Below are 12,775 nucleotides of genomic sequence, written 5' to 3'. Positions count from 1 at the left end.
GTAGATGTTCTAAATTATATTATAATTAAAATTTATAATAAATAAATAAATTTGAATATATAAATTGTATTCTGGATTTATAATAAATAATTTAAACTATTATATAAAATTAATAAAAGATGATAGATTGAAATCAATAGGTGGTACATAAAGACAAAAGGAGAACAATTTGATATCATCAGAGAAATTTTGTAGCGAGTGCTGGTAATGTGTGAAATAATGCAGACAGAGAACAATTTGAGGCATTCATTAAATTATATATATTATAATTTATAATATAGGAATAGATTAACTAAAATGTGAATTAATATAAGATCTGAATTGAAATTACCTTTTCAGTGTATCTCATATAAATGAAAAAAAAGTGTAAAATGTATATAAAATAGTGATTAGGAAACGCAACTTAAGAAGCAAAAAAAATTAAAGTTTGAGAAAGAGACAAAATTAAAGTGTGCATTATTCTTGTGAAATTCACGTTAAAACGTAGAATTATCGTAGGTGTCTCGATCGACTTGGAGAAACCTAAGAAAGTTTTGGTTTGCCTTTGCTTTTATGTTAAGGTTACAAGAATATTCCTTATCATAATTATGAAGGGGAAGCTTAATACACGTACCGTACCCTTTGTCTATACGTTGTTTTTCCTAATTTTAAGAGAACATTAAGGGTCACTTGACCTTAGATCCACTCAAGGGACAGATTTAGCTTGACTCTTTACAACTGTACTCTTCCCCGAAAAAGAAAATCTCCATTGGTTCAAGTCCATGTTCTAATGATCCAAGTCATACAATCAACAATAACTAAAATTATAATACCATCGACTTATCAAACACAATTAATATTTTTTAGGCCAACACGTGGTTCAATCAGTCATCAAAAAACAAGTCCTTCACGTCTTCACCCACTATAAATGATTGAGATCTCGTATACGATCTGAATATATCTAGAGAAAAAACCTGTCAATTTTGTGTTAATCCAACACTTTAATTAATTAATTAAAAATAGGTTAAATTACAAATTTAGTCTATATGTCTAATACTATTTTCTTAGTCTTCATATGAAAAAAATACACTTTAATTTCTACATATAGATTACATGCATTTTACATTTTATTGTATTGGAATATACTTCATTAGTTATGACTTTACTGCTTTGAAATTACCACAAAGATTAGTATAGAAATGTATCACAAGGAATTCGAATAAGGAATTTCCTTCACTAATGAAATTTACACACCATGCGTCCACGCATATATATGTCCGCTAGCTAGAAAGCTAGATACCACTCTTATATACACCAAATTAATACCACTGCTAGGTTAAATTTCTGAATGATGGCAGAACTAGAAGGGTGCCTAGGTTGGAGAGATCGGAATATGTTTGATTTGTGACCGTTACCTAAAAGAAGATAATATAAAGTAACAAAGGAAAATATACTATGACATGCATTCATTAGATATTGATATTTAAAATAATATTCCTCTCATTATCCTCGAATATTCCTGATGGGGACCATATATATTGCCCATAGGTGACTTTGACGACAATCCATATATATATATATATATATATGTGAGTTGTTTTCTCCTTCGCTACGTAGATGAAGCTATGTATATGCGCAAGCGTAATTAAGCAATACATTATGATACTTGGTGACTCACTGCTAATAAGGGCAAATGCATAATTAATATATAATTGAGTCTAGTTGGTACATGAATATTGAATTCTCAAATTAAACTTTCCATTTATATATATATATATATATATATGGCACCCAGATCACCGCCATGCAAATAATAACAACATCAAATACTGCAGTGCAACATTTAGATTAGTTTCAGACAGTTGCTCAATTGCCAGTTTTTCTTACTTTTTCTTCGGAAAAAAGATGCTTGGAATAGGGGAATTTGGGTTCTCAAGAATAACAGTTCGTGTGAGAGAGAAAGTAAAGATTTTGTATTAATTTTATTTTAAAAAAACAGAATTACATAGTTACCCCTTTTATTTATACTGGTTTAAATAAAGAAAAAAAAATGATGTTTTTGTAAAAAGAAAAAAGTGTTGGACGGTAACATAGAACTCTTAATTTTTAAGTAGATTTATGTTAGTAAATTCCTATATATACTTTTTTCTCTAATTATAAAATTTGTTCAACTAATTCACGCTCCTTAAAAAAAATAATTAATCATATTAAATATATCAATTTTTTATATTATTATTCCAAAATTATCTTTTTTTTATCTGTCTATCTACTTAATTATATCTAATTAATATTTGGAAAGAAAATAATTAACTAAGAGTATATAGGAAAAAATTAATTAATACACTTAGAAATTAGAAAAAAAAATCTTATAAAAAGAGACAAGCAAATTTCTAAAAAAAATCTTATAATTAGAGATAAATTGAGTATATTGGAACCAACAAGATCCAACACATCCAACACAGTTAGTATTTGATAGATTATTGGATTCCTTAAACATGGTAACAAATATTTAATTTTTTAACCCTAATTATGAAGAAGGCTTTATAACTTTATTGGAAGAGATAAAACTCACTTCAAGGTTAATCTGATTACTTTTGATTATATGGTACGTTACTTTCAAAATATATATATATATATATATATATATATATATATATATATATTATAAATACTGGAAATTAACTTTAATTAATTGATTAATCTAACTAATAGAGATTGATTAATTTTATCCATGTGATCGGAGGGAATATTATTGAGTATCCACACCTAACTCGCAATATAATTAGAAAGGTTGGATGATTGAAAGCTTTGACTTTTTGTGTGCTTGTGATTGTGCATGTACACTTGTTGTGCTTTTAAGGTCATTTTGCATAAAGTAATGTATGTAGGGTGATTAAAGAGGCAATGCAAAGGGTGCTGAGATTGGAAAAAAAAAAGAAAAAAAAAAAAGAGGAGGGCAGGGTAAAAGAATATTATTGACTATTCAGGGGCAAGTAATCTTGTAAAAGATTCTAGTAATGAGCAATGGAGCTCCAGATTCAAATAGAAGTAGTTTACCCAGCTAATTCTTAAAAAAGATAACAAAAGAAAAAATAACCAAGGTTTTGTTTAGCATACCTAATAATGTAAGACCAGATGCTATCTATTACTTACTGTTAAGTACCCTCATACAATGCACCAAATACAACTTTTATCTGTTCATATTGGAGAATGTCAGTCACTTTAGACAGGTAATAAATCTCAATCTGAGGAAGAAAACAAACATTTCCTAAAGAGATTTGATGTGACTTAAGTTGTTCATCTAGAGTGGATTTGCACTGCACGTTTGCATTGTTTAAAATATAGTTTGGTAATCTATCATAAAAAATCAATAACTTTTATACCAATAGTAGATTATAAATTGTAGGGTAAGATTAAATGAAAATTAAATTAAAAATGATAAATATCTTGTCTTTAATTTTCATCATACATAACATGTTAAAACATCTTTAAGGCTCATTATTTTTAAATTGTATTACTTAATTCTTTTTATTATGAGATGCGATTTACGTGTCATACTGGATTGCTTAAAATTAAGTCATGATTACTTATATAAATAATGGTTATTTATGAGAAAAAATATTTTCTTGTCATTTAAGGAGGTAATTTAAAAGTTACTTAAAATTATACAATTAAAGTAAAATATGAGTTGCTTAACCAATTAATATAAAATAAAGAATTCAAAATGAGTTGTTTAAATTACATCCATTGAAAATGCTATTAGAGTTGTAATTTTATAAAATTATTTATGTGTATTTATGTAACTTATGCTGTTAGATGAAAAAATATAAATAGTTTTATTTACGAATGATTTTACATTACATGTTTCATACAAAGTACCAGTTTGCTTAAGGAGAGCATACAAAGTGGTTCTGGTCCATATCATCCTCCATGCATCGCTGCCATTCTAGGAAATGGCGCTGCTGCTACCTCGTTAATTTAGTGGATGATTGTCTTGTTTAAGTCATTTTCCTTGTTTCTATTAGGCTTGTGGCCCCGACAAACAGTTAACAGATTAGCTTCATTTCAGAAATTTTAAGTGGAAATTTAAAAATAATGAAAACAATATAAGAAATCAATTACTACAATAGTCATATTTTGCCATGTAAAGACTAAAATGGTAGTTTGATGAGGAATCAAATTTAGAAGATTCCAAGGCAGAATCCTGCAGTGCAAATGACTTAAATATGTATGCAAATTTTGACTGCTTGTATTTATTTGGCAATCTCTTGTGCAACTTGCAAGCTCATTTGGGGCCACTCAACCAAAAGGAGAGACAAGGGCGAAAAAAAATTAATGAGGACCCTCCAGCAAAACCTAACCTTTGCTGTAATCTTTAATAATCCACAACAGTCACTTGGTCATAATCTTATTAGTTTCATAACTGACAGTTCTAAGGAAGGTCTTCAGAAATACTATGGTAATTCACAGTTGCTGAAATTGGCATTTTCAAACCTGACACATGTCTGCATCTTCTTTTTTCCTATGTAGGTTGCGTTCGTTGCATCTTCCATTGGATATTCTTAGATCCTCCTTCATAGTCATCATGCTACAACTATCATATCATCCATTAATTCTCACTCCAACCAAACAGCCAACACAATGTAGGTGCTTAGGTGGACCACTTTTAATTCACAACAAATAGTGGTGTAATTAATAGTTTGCTCAATGTGTAAGGAATATGACTAAGTCAGAATAGTAACTTTTAATTTGTCACAATCTTGAGAAGCTGGACCAATTAAAACATTGAACATGCTTCCAAATTTAAATTTTGAAATTTCAGTTCACCTTCTGTGCCAAGGAGATAACATGGTAACCAGCTAGCATCGAGGGTGGGACTTTATTTAACATCAAAACTGTCACTTTCTGTGTAACCTCTATGATTTAAATCCCAGATAACAGGAGTAAAGAACATTTTGGTACAAAAAAAAAAGTCAGAAGAAAAATATCAGAGGACTTTCTACAGCAATTTTGGTCACAAAACTTGTGCAACATCTTAAAACTCAGTAGCCAGGGGAAGTAGAGGTATGTGTGGAGGAGGATGAGGTAGGGGAATTTGAATGAACAGCTCCTTCACTGTGATTAGCCCTATCATCTGAATTTGAAAGCTCAAACAGCTTTACTTTCTTAAACTGTGGCTTCTTAATTGAATCATCTGGTGGGTGTGAAACAGGTGTAGGATGTGTGGCCACTGGTGCATAAATTCTAGCAGGTGCTGCAACTGTGGCCACTTCTCTTGATGCTGTTGAGGTAGCTACAGCTGCATATTCTGGTGATTGGACAAAAATGTTCCCTACAAGGACAAAAGGTGCTGCTTGTGGATCGGAACTGTTGTGAACCATGGGAATTGGCCTTCTAGTGTGCAAACGGTATTTCTGTCCAAAACCCCAAAAGATAATTTTAGACTATGGATTCAGAATATGGAACAGTTGGAACCCAAGAATATATTAAGTTACTGTAACTCTGTAAATTCCACAACAAAAACTTATCACTATTTAAGATTGGAGGGGAGGGTATTAAGAAACAAGAAAAACAGTTAACGATGGAAAGAACAGGAGAGACCAATAGCTAAGACTCCAATTATGATTTTACTAGTTAAGCCAAATTTGATAGCCAAACGATGGGAAATTGGGATATATAAATCGTCTTATATAACTAACATACCTGCAAATGGCTTTTGACTTCATCATTTGTGAGGCCATCAACATTCATCAGCTCTCTGATTTGCTTTGGTGTGGCAGCTGTAGAAACAGCCAAAATTATCAATAAGCAATTATAGTAACATCTCAAACACAACAATCAGGACATACTATATATTCATCATTACCAAAAAAAGAACATACTATATATTGAGATACTCACAATCTGCACCCCCAAGCTGCTGAAGGGCATGCAAGAAGCGCTTATGCAAGTCCTGTGACCAGCACCTGCGAAGCTTTCTCTGTCCCTCATTCAGAGATTTTTCTTCTGCGGGTTCTACAGCGCTAGAACTCGTCGCAACTACCGGGGTTGAAGAGGGTGTTTTACTCAATGATTCACTTGGCTTTGAACTTTTTTCTTCCTTGTGGAGTGGCTGGAAAGCACCACCACCACTTCCACTTCTCTTCAGTTCCACCCCACACACTATCTTACTCACATCCTGAACAATTTTCCACGGGAAAATAGAATTTAGACACACATAAACAAGTCAATTCAACTCATCTCTTCAACACAAAGCACAAAACTCACTCAATTAAGCTTTTGATTGACAAAGCACAAAAACTCACTCAAACAATGACAAATTGACAATTAAGCTTTTGATTTCCTTACCTCCTCAGCTGGGGGATCTGGATTCCACAACTGAACAGATCTAAGCCAGTCTGATTTCCTCTTATCACTGTTATTATTTTCCTTTGAAACCCTTTGCTTGTGAGAATGTTGCTCATCATCTTCATCACAACAAGGGGATGATGATGATGCCCTTTTCTTGATTGGAATAAACTCCTCCAAAACAGGCCCTTCCGTTGACGTTGTCTGCTCCGAACACTCCGAGTGGCCATTCAAATTATACTCACTCGTAGTTCCAGACAATTGCTGCTTGCAAGTTTCAATGGCTGACAAAAAAACAAAAAAAATCAACAACAAACCCCAGAAACGAAAACAAACCCAGAAAAGAAAGGAGGAAACTTTATGATCCTCATGCCAAACAACAAAAGGGTATGAATGGTTTGGTAATTGGGTTACCTTGAGTAACCAGTTCCAAGGAAAGAGGAAGCTCTTTGGAGAACACCTGAATCTTACGGCGTTCTTCTTCTAATGTTTGGATGTAGTCAGGGAATCCCATCTTCAAACTCTGCATTTTCTCAGTGAAAAAATACATTTTATGGAAGCCAAGGTGGCGTTAAGAAGAAGAGCGAGAAGAATAGTGAGAGGGAGAAGGGATATATAAGGAAATGTCGTTTTGTGGAAGCAGAGAGAGAGAGAGAGAAGAATATGGAATCTTAGAATCAAATTTAGGAATAAATAAAACAGACTTGTAAACCAAGCAAGAAAAAACAATTGAAAAAAAAAAACAAAAGAAAGAGAAAATTCCCAACAAAGATGGAAGAGAAAGAGAGAGACAGGTCGAGAAAACGAGAGACATTGAAGCGAACGGCTCGGGAAAATATCGCGGTCGAGGCGTCGCATACAAAACAAGAATCTTTGATGCATTTTATATTGCTTTTTTTGTTTAATATGTTCTGCTGCTGTTCTTGGCAGACGGATAAATATTAAATAGTTTTTTAGTTTTGGAAAAGAATGAGAAGATGAAACTGCTATTTATAAAATAAAAATAAAAAATAGAAATTAAAGTATATGAAAAAAAAAATTACACACAAAATAATTTAGATAGTTTTATAATCCCTTAAGTTTGACTCAATCATATTATTTTTAGTCCATAATTTTATAAAAATTTATTAATATAAGTGTATCAAAATAAGTTTGAATAATTAGATATATGTATTATATTAGAATGTCATTAAAAATATATTTTAAAATACTTAAAATCAACTCCAGAAACTAAGATTAATAAAAAAAATGTAAGTACATAATATTTCATAGATTTATCTCTTGAAACAAAAATAAAATAGTATTTCATAGAGAGTGATATAATATTAATAATGATAATAACAAGTAATCAATAATAATCGATCAATAACCTCTTTCATTTCTCGGAATGCCCCCTTATGATTTAAATGTACTATTTTGGTGTTAAAAAAAATCAAACAATAATCTCTACAAATAGGAGGGAGAGAAAGATATTTTATTCGCATTTTCATCGTGCGTTAGCAATTGCGTTACTCTTTCCGGTCTTGTCTATCTATTCACTAGTCACTATTCTAGTTTAAGGATAAGATAAAAAAATTCTCTCCTCTATCCTTTTTCTGCCAACCTTTCTATTTCAATATTACACTAAATCATCTTATGAAAAGTAAGTTTTTGTCAAATTATACTAATTAAAAAAATTATACTAAATCAGTTTATAGCTAATACATTCACATTTTCGGTGAAAAATAAATTTATATTATCATTTAATCATTAATTAATATTAATATATTAAATTTTAATATAATTTTATAAAAATTGATAAAATTCTCATAAATAATAAATTCTAATTAGATAATAATATAAAATTATTTTACTTCATGTATAATATTTTTTTATAATAGTTTTCATTATTTTAAGTTTAATTTTATATAGTGTGATCATAAAAAAATTATATAATCAACCAATTAAAATTATAATAAATATGACTTTTAAATTAATTAATAAAATTTATTTATTTTTATCTCTAAACCCTTTTTGAATTTTTGTTTTTAATTTTAATCTAAATATTAATTTATTAAAGTTTCAAAACTTTTTCTTTGATGTGACTTTCTATCTTTATTATCAGATAACAATAACAATGTAAAAAATGAGATAACAATGACATTAATAATTAGACTAATGTCATCAATTAGTCTAAACAAATAAGAAATTAAAAATTATATATGACTGTTTCATAGATTCATTGGATTAGATTACCAATGTGTGTTATATTATTAATTAATTGTTTTACAAAATTAATTAATATTGTTACTTGATTAAAAAAAACACTAAAGTTGTTAATAAAATAAAAAATACAGACACAAATAAGCCAAGAAAAATCATTGTTTAAAGACTAAGAATAAAAAATAAAAAATGCTTAGAAAGATTAAACCTAAATATATGTTGAAAGATATCTATCTCTTAATCTCAATACTTAATACTTCAAGAGGTTAATTCTAAATTAAAAAAAAAATACATATGCAAGAATATACCCCCATGAGTTCCAAAGAAAAGGGAAAGACGACGTTGCAGGCGTGTCTTATGCGGTAGTATTATGAGTGGTAGGCAAGATGCATTAAATTGGCCTTTCATGCGTTCCAATGGCCAACCCTATTGCTATCATTCTCAATGCTCCTATGATTCTCTCGCGAACCGCTGGTACCAGCTGTGCGTGACTTTTGTTACGTCTCGGTTTCTAAAAATATTTTGGAATAATTGCAAATTCGCAATGACTTGACATTAGCTTATTATTATATTTTTGGGTGTCTAAAATGACTGGACATTAGCTTAGTTTATTATTACACACAACAGTCCTGTTTAGGGCATGTTTAGATGAATTAATTTAGTCCTGCCTACGATTTGCTTATTCTAAAAATTAAGGGACTAATCCTTTATTTGGGTAATGAGAGAGAAGTAGAGAAGGAAAAAAAAAATAGGGGAGAAGAGAGAATGCGTAAAAAATAAATAAATTATTAAAGTTTTTTAATTGAAAGCAATATGAGAGAAGTAAAAGAGAAAGAAAAGTTGAATTTTTTCTTCGCTCATTTGGTTAAATAAAAAAGTGGAGAGAAAGAAAATAATTTTTTTAAAAAGATATATTTACCCATAATTTCTGTTCATATCCATTTCTCTCTTTACAACTTCTCCCTTCTCATTTTCTACTAATCTTATTAAATTATATAGAGTATTAAACTTATTTTCTCTAATCTTTCCAAATACTTTCAATTCAATAAATTAGCTTATTAGTTTTTAACCTTTCAAATAGTTTTTATGGTTTAACTAGCTTGTAGACTAGTTTTACTAAATATTTAATAGTTTTATGATTCTTATAAGTGATGATTCTCATACTTTCTTGTACTAAATGTTCCACTAAAGTATTTTATCCCTTCTCTCTATTTATCTCTCTCCATATAGATTAAAGATATAGAAGGGATAACAAGTAGATGATTGCCTTTCTTTGGGAAATGAATGATAACAAGTAGGATATTTCCGTTGTTTTATGTATATGGCAGTTCCACTACTACAAATATTATGTTTTACGACACTATTTCTAAGGTGATTCTTTGTGGATTGTCTTAAAAAGTATCGCGGTGACAATTTTGTAATTAGTGAAATTAAAAAAGCTTTTTACGACTGACATTCTAAGGCGGTTATTAAAAACCGTCTTAAAATGTATGTTAGTGGAAATCCTGTCATTTTATGGAATGAAAACTAGGACGGTTTTACTTAAAAATTGTCTTCGTTCTCATCCCCAAAATTAAAACCCTACATAGTTGTTTGTGTTCTTTCACATTCTCTCATATCTTAAATACACTAAACCCTAGTCAAACAAACAACAAGGTGGAAGAGCGTTGTTGTCGCTGCCAAGAGGCCCTCCTCCTCCCCCCTCTTGCCCTTGCCTCGAACCCATCAATCACAAAAAGGTACTCATTGTTCCATCTTCTTCTTCTTCTTTAAGAGGAAAAAGATTCGACTTTTCTACTAACAAAACCTAACAAACTAATATTTTTCGATAAAAATAAATAAAAGTCTTCCTTCCTTTTCTTTCAGACACGTCCGTTATTGTTGATAGTGTTCACCAAGATTGGGAGTCACCATTCCATGGAAGACTTTGTCGTCAGAGGCAAAGAGTCCAAAGATGAGGTTCAGATTTACACCTGGAAGGACGCTACTCTCCGAGAACTCACCAATCTTGTAATTTCTCAATTTGACCTAATGTGTCTTCACTCCATTTTTTTTCTTCCTTTATTGCCTTTTATGCTTATGGTTGGCTCACTCAGTGTGTTTTGCAAAGGTCAAAGAAGTGGCTCTGACTGCAAGGAGAAGAAACGCCAAACTCTCCTTCGCCTTTGTATTCCCCGACAAAAATGACCGTTTCAAAGTTTAAGAGGTAATTCGATCTTCTCTCTCTACTTAGGGTTTGTTGCCATCACTTTTTTGTTTTTTTTTCCCTAGCATAATAATAATAATAATAATAATATACTATGATTATGTATCCAAGTTTGAGGATGATGTCCCATAATAATAATAATATACTATGATCAGCATTTTTGCTCTCACGAGTTCTTCTTTGCCGTTACCCTCTTATTCTTTGCTGTCTTTGGAGCCTTCTTTTGTGTGGAACAGAGCAGATTTCACCTCCCGGGGTTTTTTGAACCGTGCCCATGTCTAAAGTTTTCATTGCTCTGCATTGTGTTAGTTTGTTTTATTTGAATAATAATGCCCTGCTTCTGATATTATAATAATGTATAAACAAAAGATTTTTTAATAAATATTATTAAGTATAATTCACGATACAAACATGCAAATAGAAACACATGCATTACCTTTGTTCTATTCTATTATTTCTTAAAAGAAAAAGAAAAAGATCGGAAGAAGAAGAAGATATAAGAAAAAGAAAGCTGTGAGTATGTGTATTATTTTTATTTTTCTTTCTAACTATTCGGTTTTTATGTCAGAGTATATTATGGTTTTTATGAGTGAAGAAGTATTACTCTAAAAATTTTATATGCGTGATAGAGAGACTATTTTTTTTTTTTTACATCAAATTTTGCGAATTGTGGTTTGTACTAGGAATGAAAATATTGAAAGATGTATAAATTCAATGATTGTATATGTTGTGGATCAGACTTTAATTTCCGAGTCCCGTGAGAACCATGAAAACATAGAATGAATTTAAAGAGTTTACGGTATATAGTTATTTTCGTTTTTAAATGTATAAATTGTTGATAAATTTATTTTTGAAAGATTAAAATTTAAAAATTAGTCTTCTAAAGTGTAAAAAATACGATAAATTTATCGGACCATTAACTTTCGATCATTATCGTTAATAAAATAGTCTACGTGATACAAATGAATGAATTTATCACAAGATTGATTGTCAACGTAACCATGTTGAATAGATTAAACGAAAATGTTAGTAAGTTACTATTATTAGACCTAAATATCAGTAACTTTTTGTTGGACGATAATGTCTATAATATTTTTTTGGACAAAAATATTAGTAATTTTTATTTTTGGAACAAAATGTCTGTATGTTTCCATTTGATAAAAATGTCAGCAAGTTATTATTATTGGACCAAAATGTCAGTCATTTTTATTGGACTTAAATTTCAGTAATTTTTTGTTGAACCTAAATATTAATATGTTTCTATTAGTCTAATTTGTTAGACTCTAAATTTTGTTTCATTTAAAGGTAAAATATAATTTTAGGATAAATTTCTCCCAAATTTTGAATTTAAATATTGCAAAGATAAATTTTTCAACGATTTACACATTCAGAGACGAAAATAGTTATTTATCATTTTTTTCATTGGTAACTCAAAAGGCGTAACTCATTTAGCTTGAATTTGTAAAACTAATATGATATACATTAAACAAACTTGGGAAGGAATGAAAAACTTTCATTGTGACTATGTTTAAAATCGGATTGTAAGGTTATGCTTTAAGAAAAAAGATATACCTGTGCATCAAAAAAATTATCTAAAAAACAAATAGTTTTAACAAATTTACGCTTATTATTATTTAAAATTTAGATATACTCATTGATTTCAAGTAAACTAAAATGATAGTTAAAAAATTATAAAATTTAAAGATGACTTTAATATATAATTACTTTATGAATTTATTTCATCTTAATTATGTTATACTTTCATTTGGAACATTATATATATATATATATATATATATATATATATATATATATATATATATATATATATATATATATATATATATATATATTGCATTATTAAAAAAGAGTGGACTTTTTTAGATATTTAGTTTTAATATTTGCATATATATTATTTAATTTGTTTCAAAATTTATAATAATATAAAATATCCAAAGAAAAGTGTCCAATGATGTTAATTGAAATTTTATTAGAAGAAGTCTCTTATTTAATGTTTAATATTGTATTATATTTTAGTTT

At 29.5% G+C, this 12,775-nt stretch overlaps 2 protein-coding genes across 2 annotated transcripts; one reads left to right on the top strand and one right to left on the bottom strand.

The window, feature by feature from the left end:
* Positions 1 to 4,756: 4,756 nt before the first annotated feature.
* Positions 4,757 to 7,178, bottom strand: LOC100789537 (transcription factor HHO3). The gene is made up of 5 exons (XM_003556218.5): positions 6,742 to 7,178; positions 6,328 to 6,611; positions 5,881 to 6,157; positions 5,683 to 5,759; positions 4,757 to 5,393 (listed from the first exon to the last, which is right to left on the bottom strand). Exons 1-5 carry the CDS (start codon positions 6,875 to 6,877, stop codon positions 5,022 to 5,024), a joined length of 1,146 nt encoding a protein of 381 aa, XP_003556266.1. The 5' UTR covers positions 6,878 to 7,178; the 3' UTR covers positions 4,757 to 5,021.
* Positions 7,179 to 10,015: 2,837 nt separating this feature from the next.
* On the top strand, positions 10,016 to 10,786 carry LOC100784572 (histone deacetylase complex subunit SAP18). The gene is made up of 4 exons (XM_003555407.3): positions 10,016 to 10,036; positions 10,170 to 10,268; positions 10,396 to 10,539; positions 10,640 to 10,786. Exons 1-4 carry the CDS (start codon positions 10,016 to 10,018, stop codon positions 10,730 to 10,732), a joined length of 357 nt encoding a protein of 118 aa, XP_003555455.1. The 3' UTR covers positions 10,733 to 10,786.
* The last annotated feature ends 1,989 nt before the right edge of the window (positions 10,787 to 12,775 follow it).

This window comes from Glycine max, chromosome 20 (genome assembly GCF_000004515.6).
Source record: "Glycine max cultivar Williams 82 chromosome 20, Glycine_max_v4.0, whole genome shotgun sequence".
Classification (NCBI taxonomy): Eukaryota; Viridiplantae; Streptophyta; class Magnoliopsida; order Fabales; family Fabaceae; genus Glycine; species Glycine max.
Note: the sequence above shows the minus strand (reverse complement) of the source record. Positions and strands in the feature narration are given on the sequence as shown.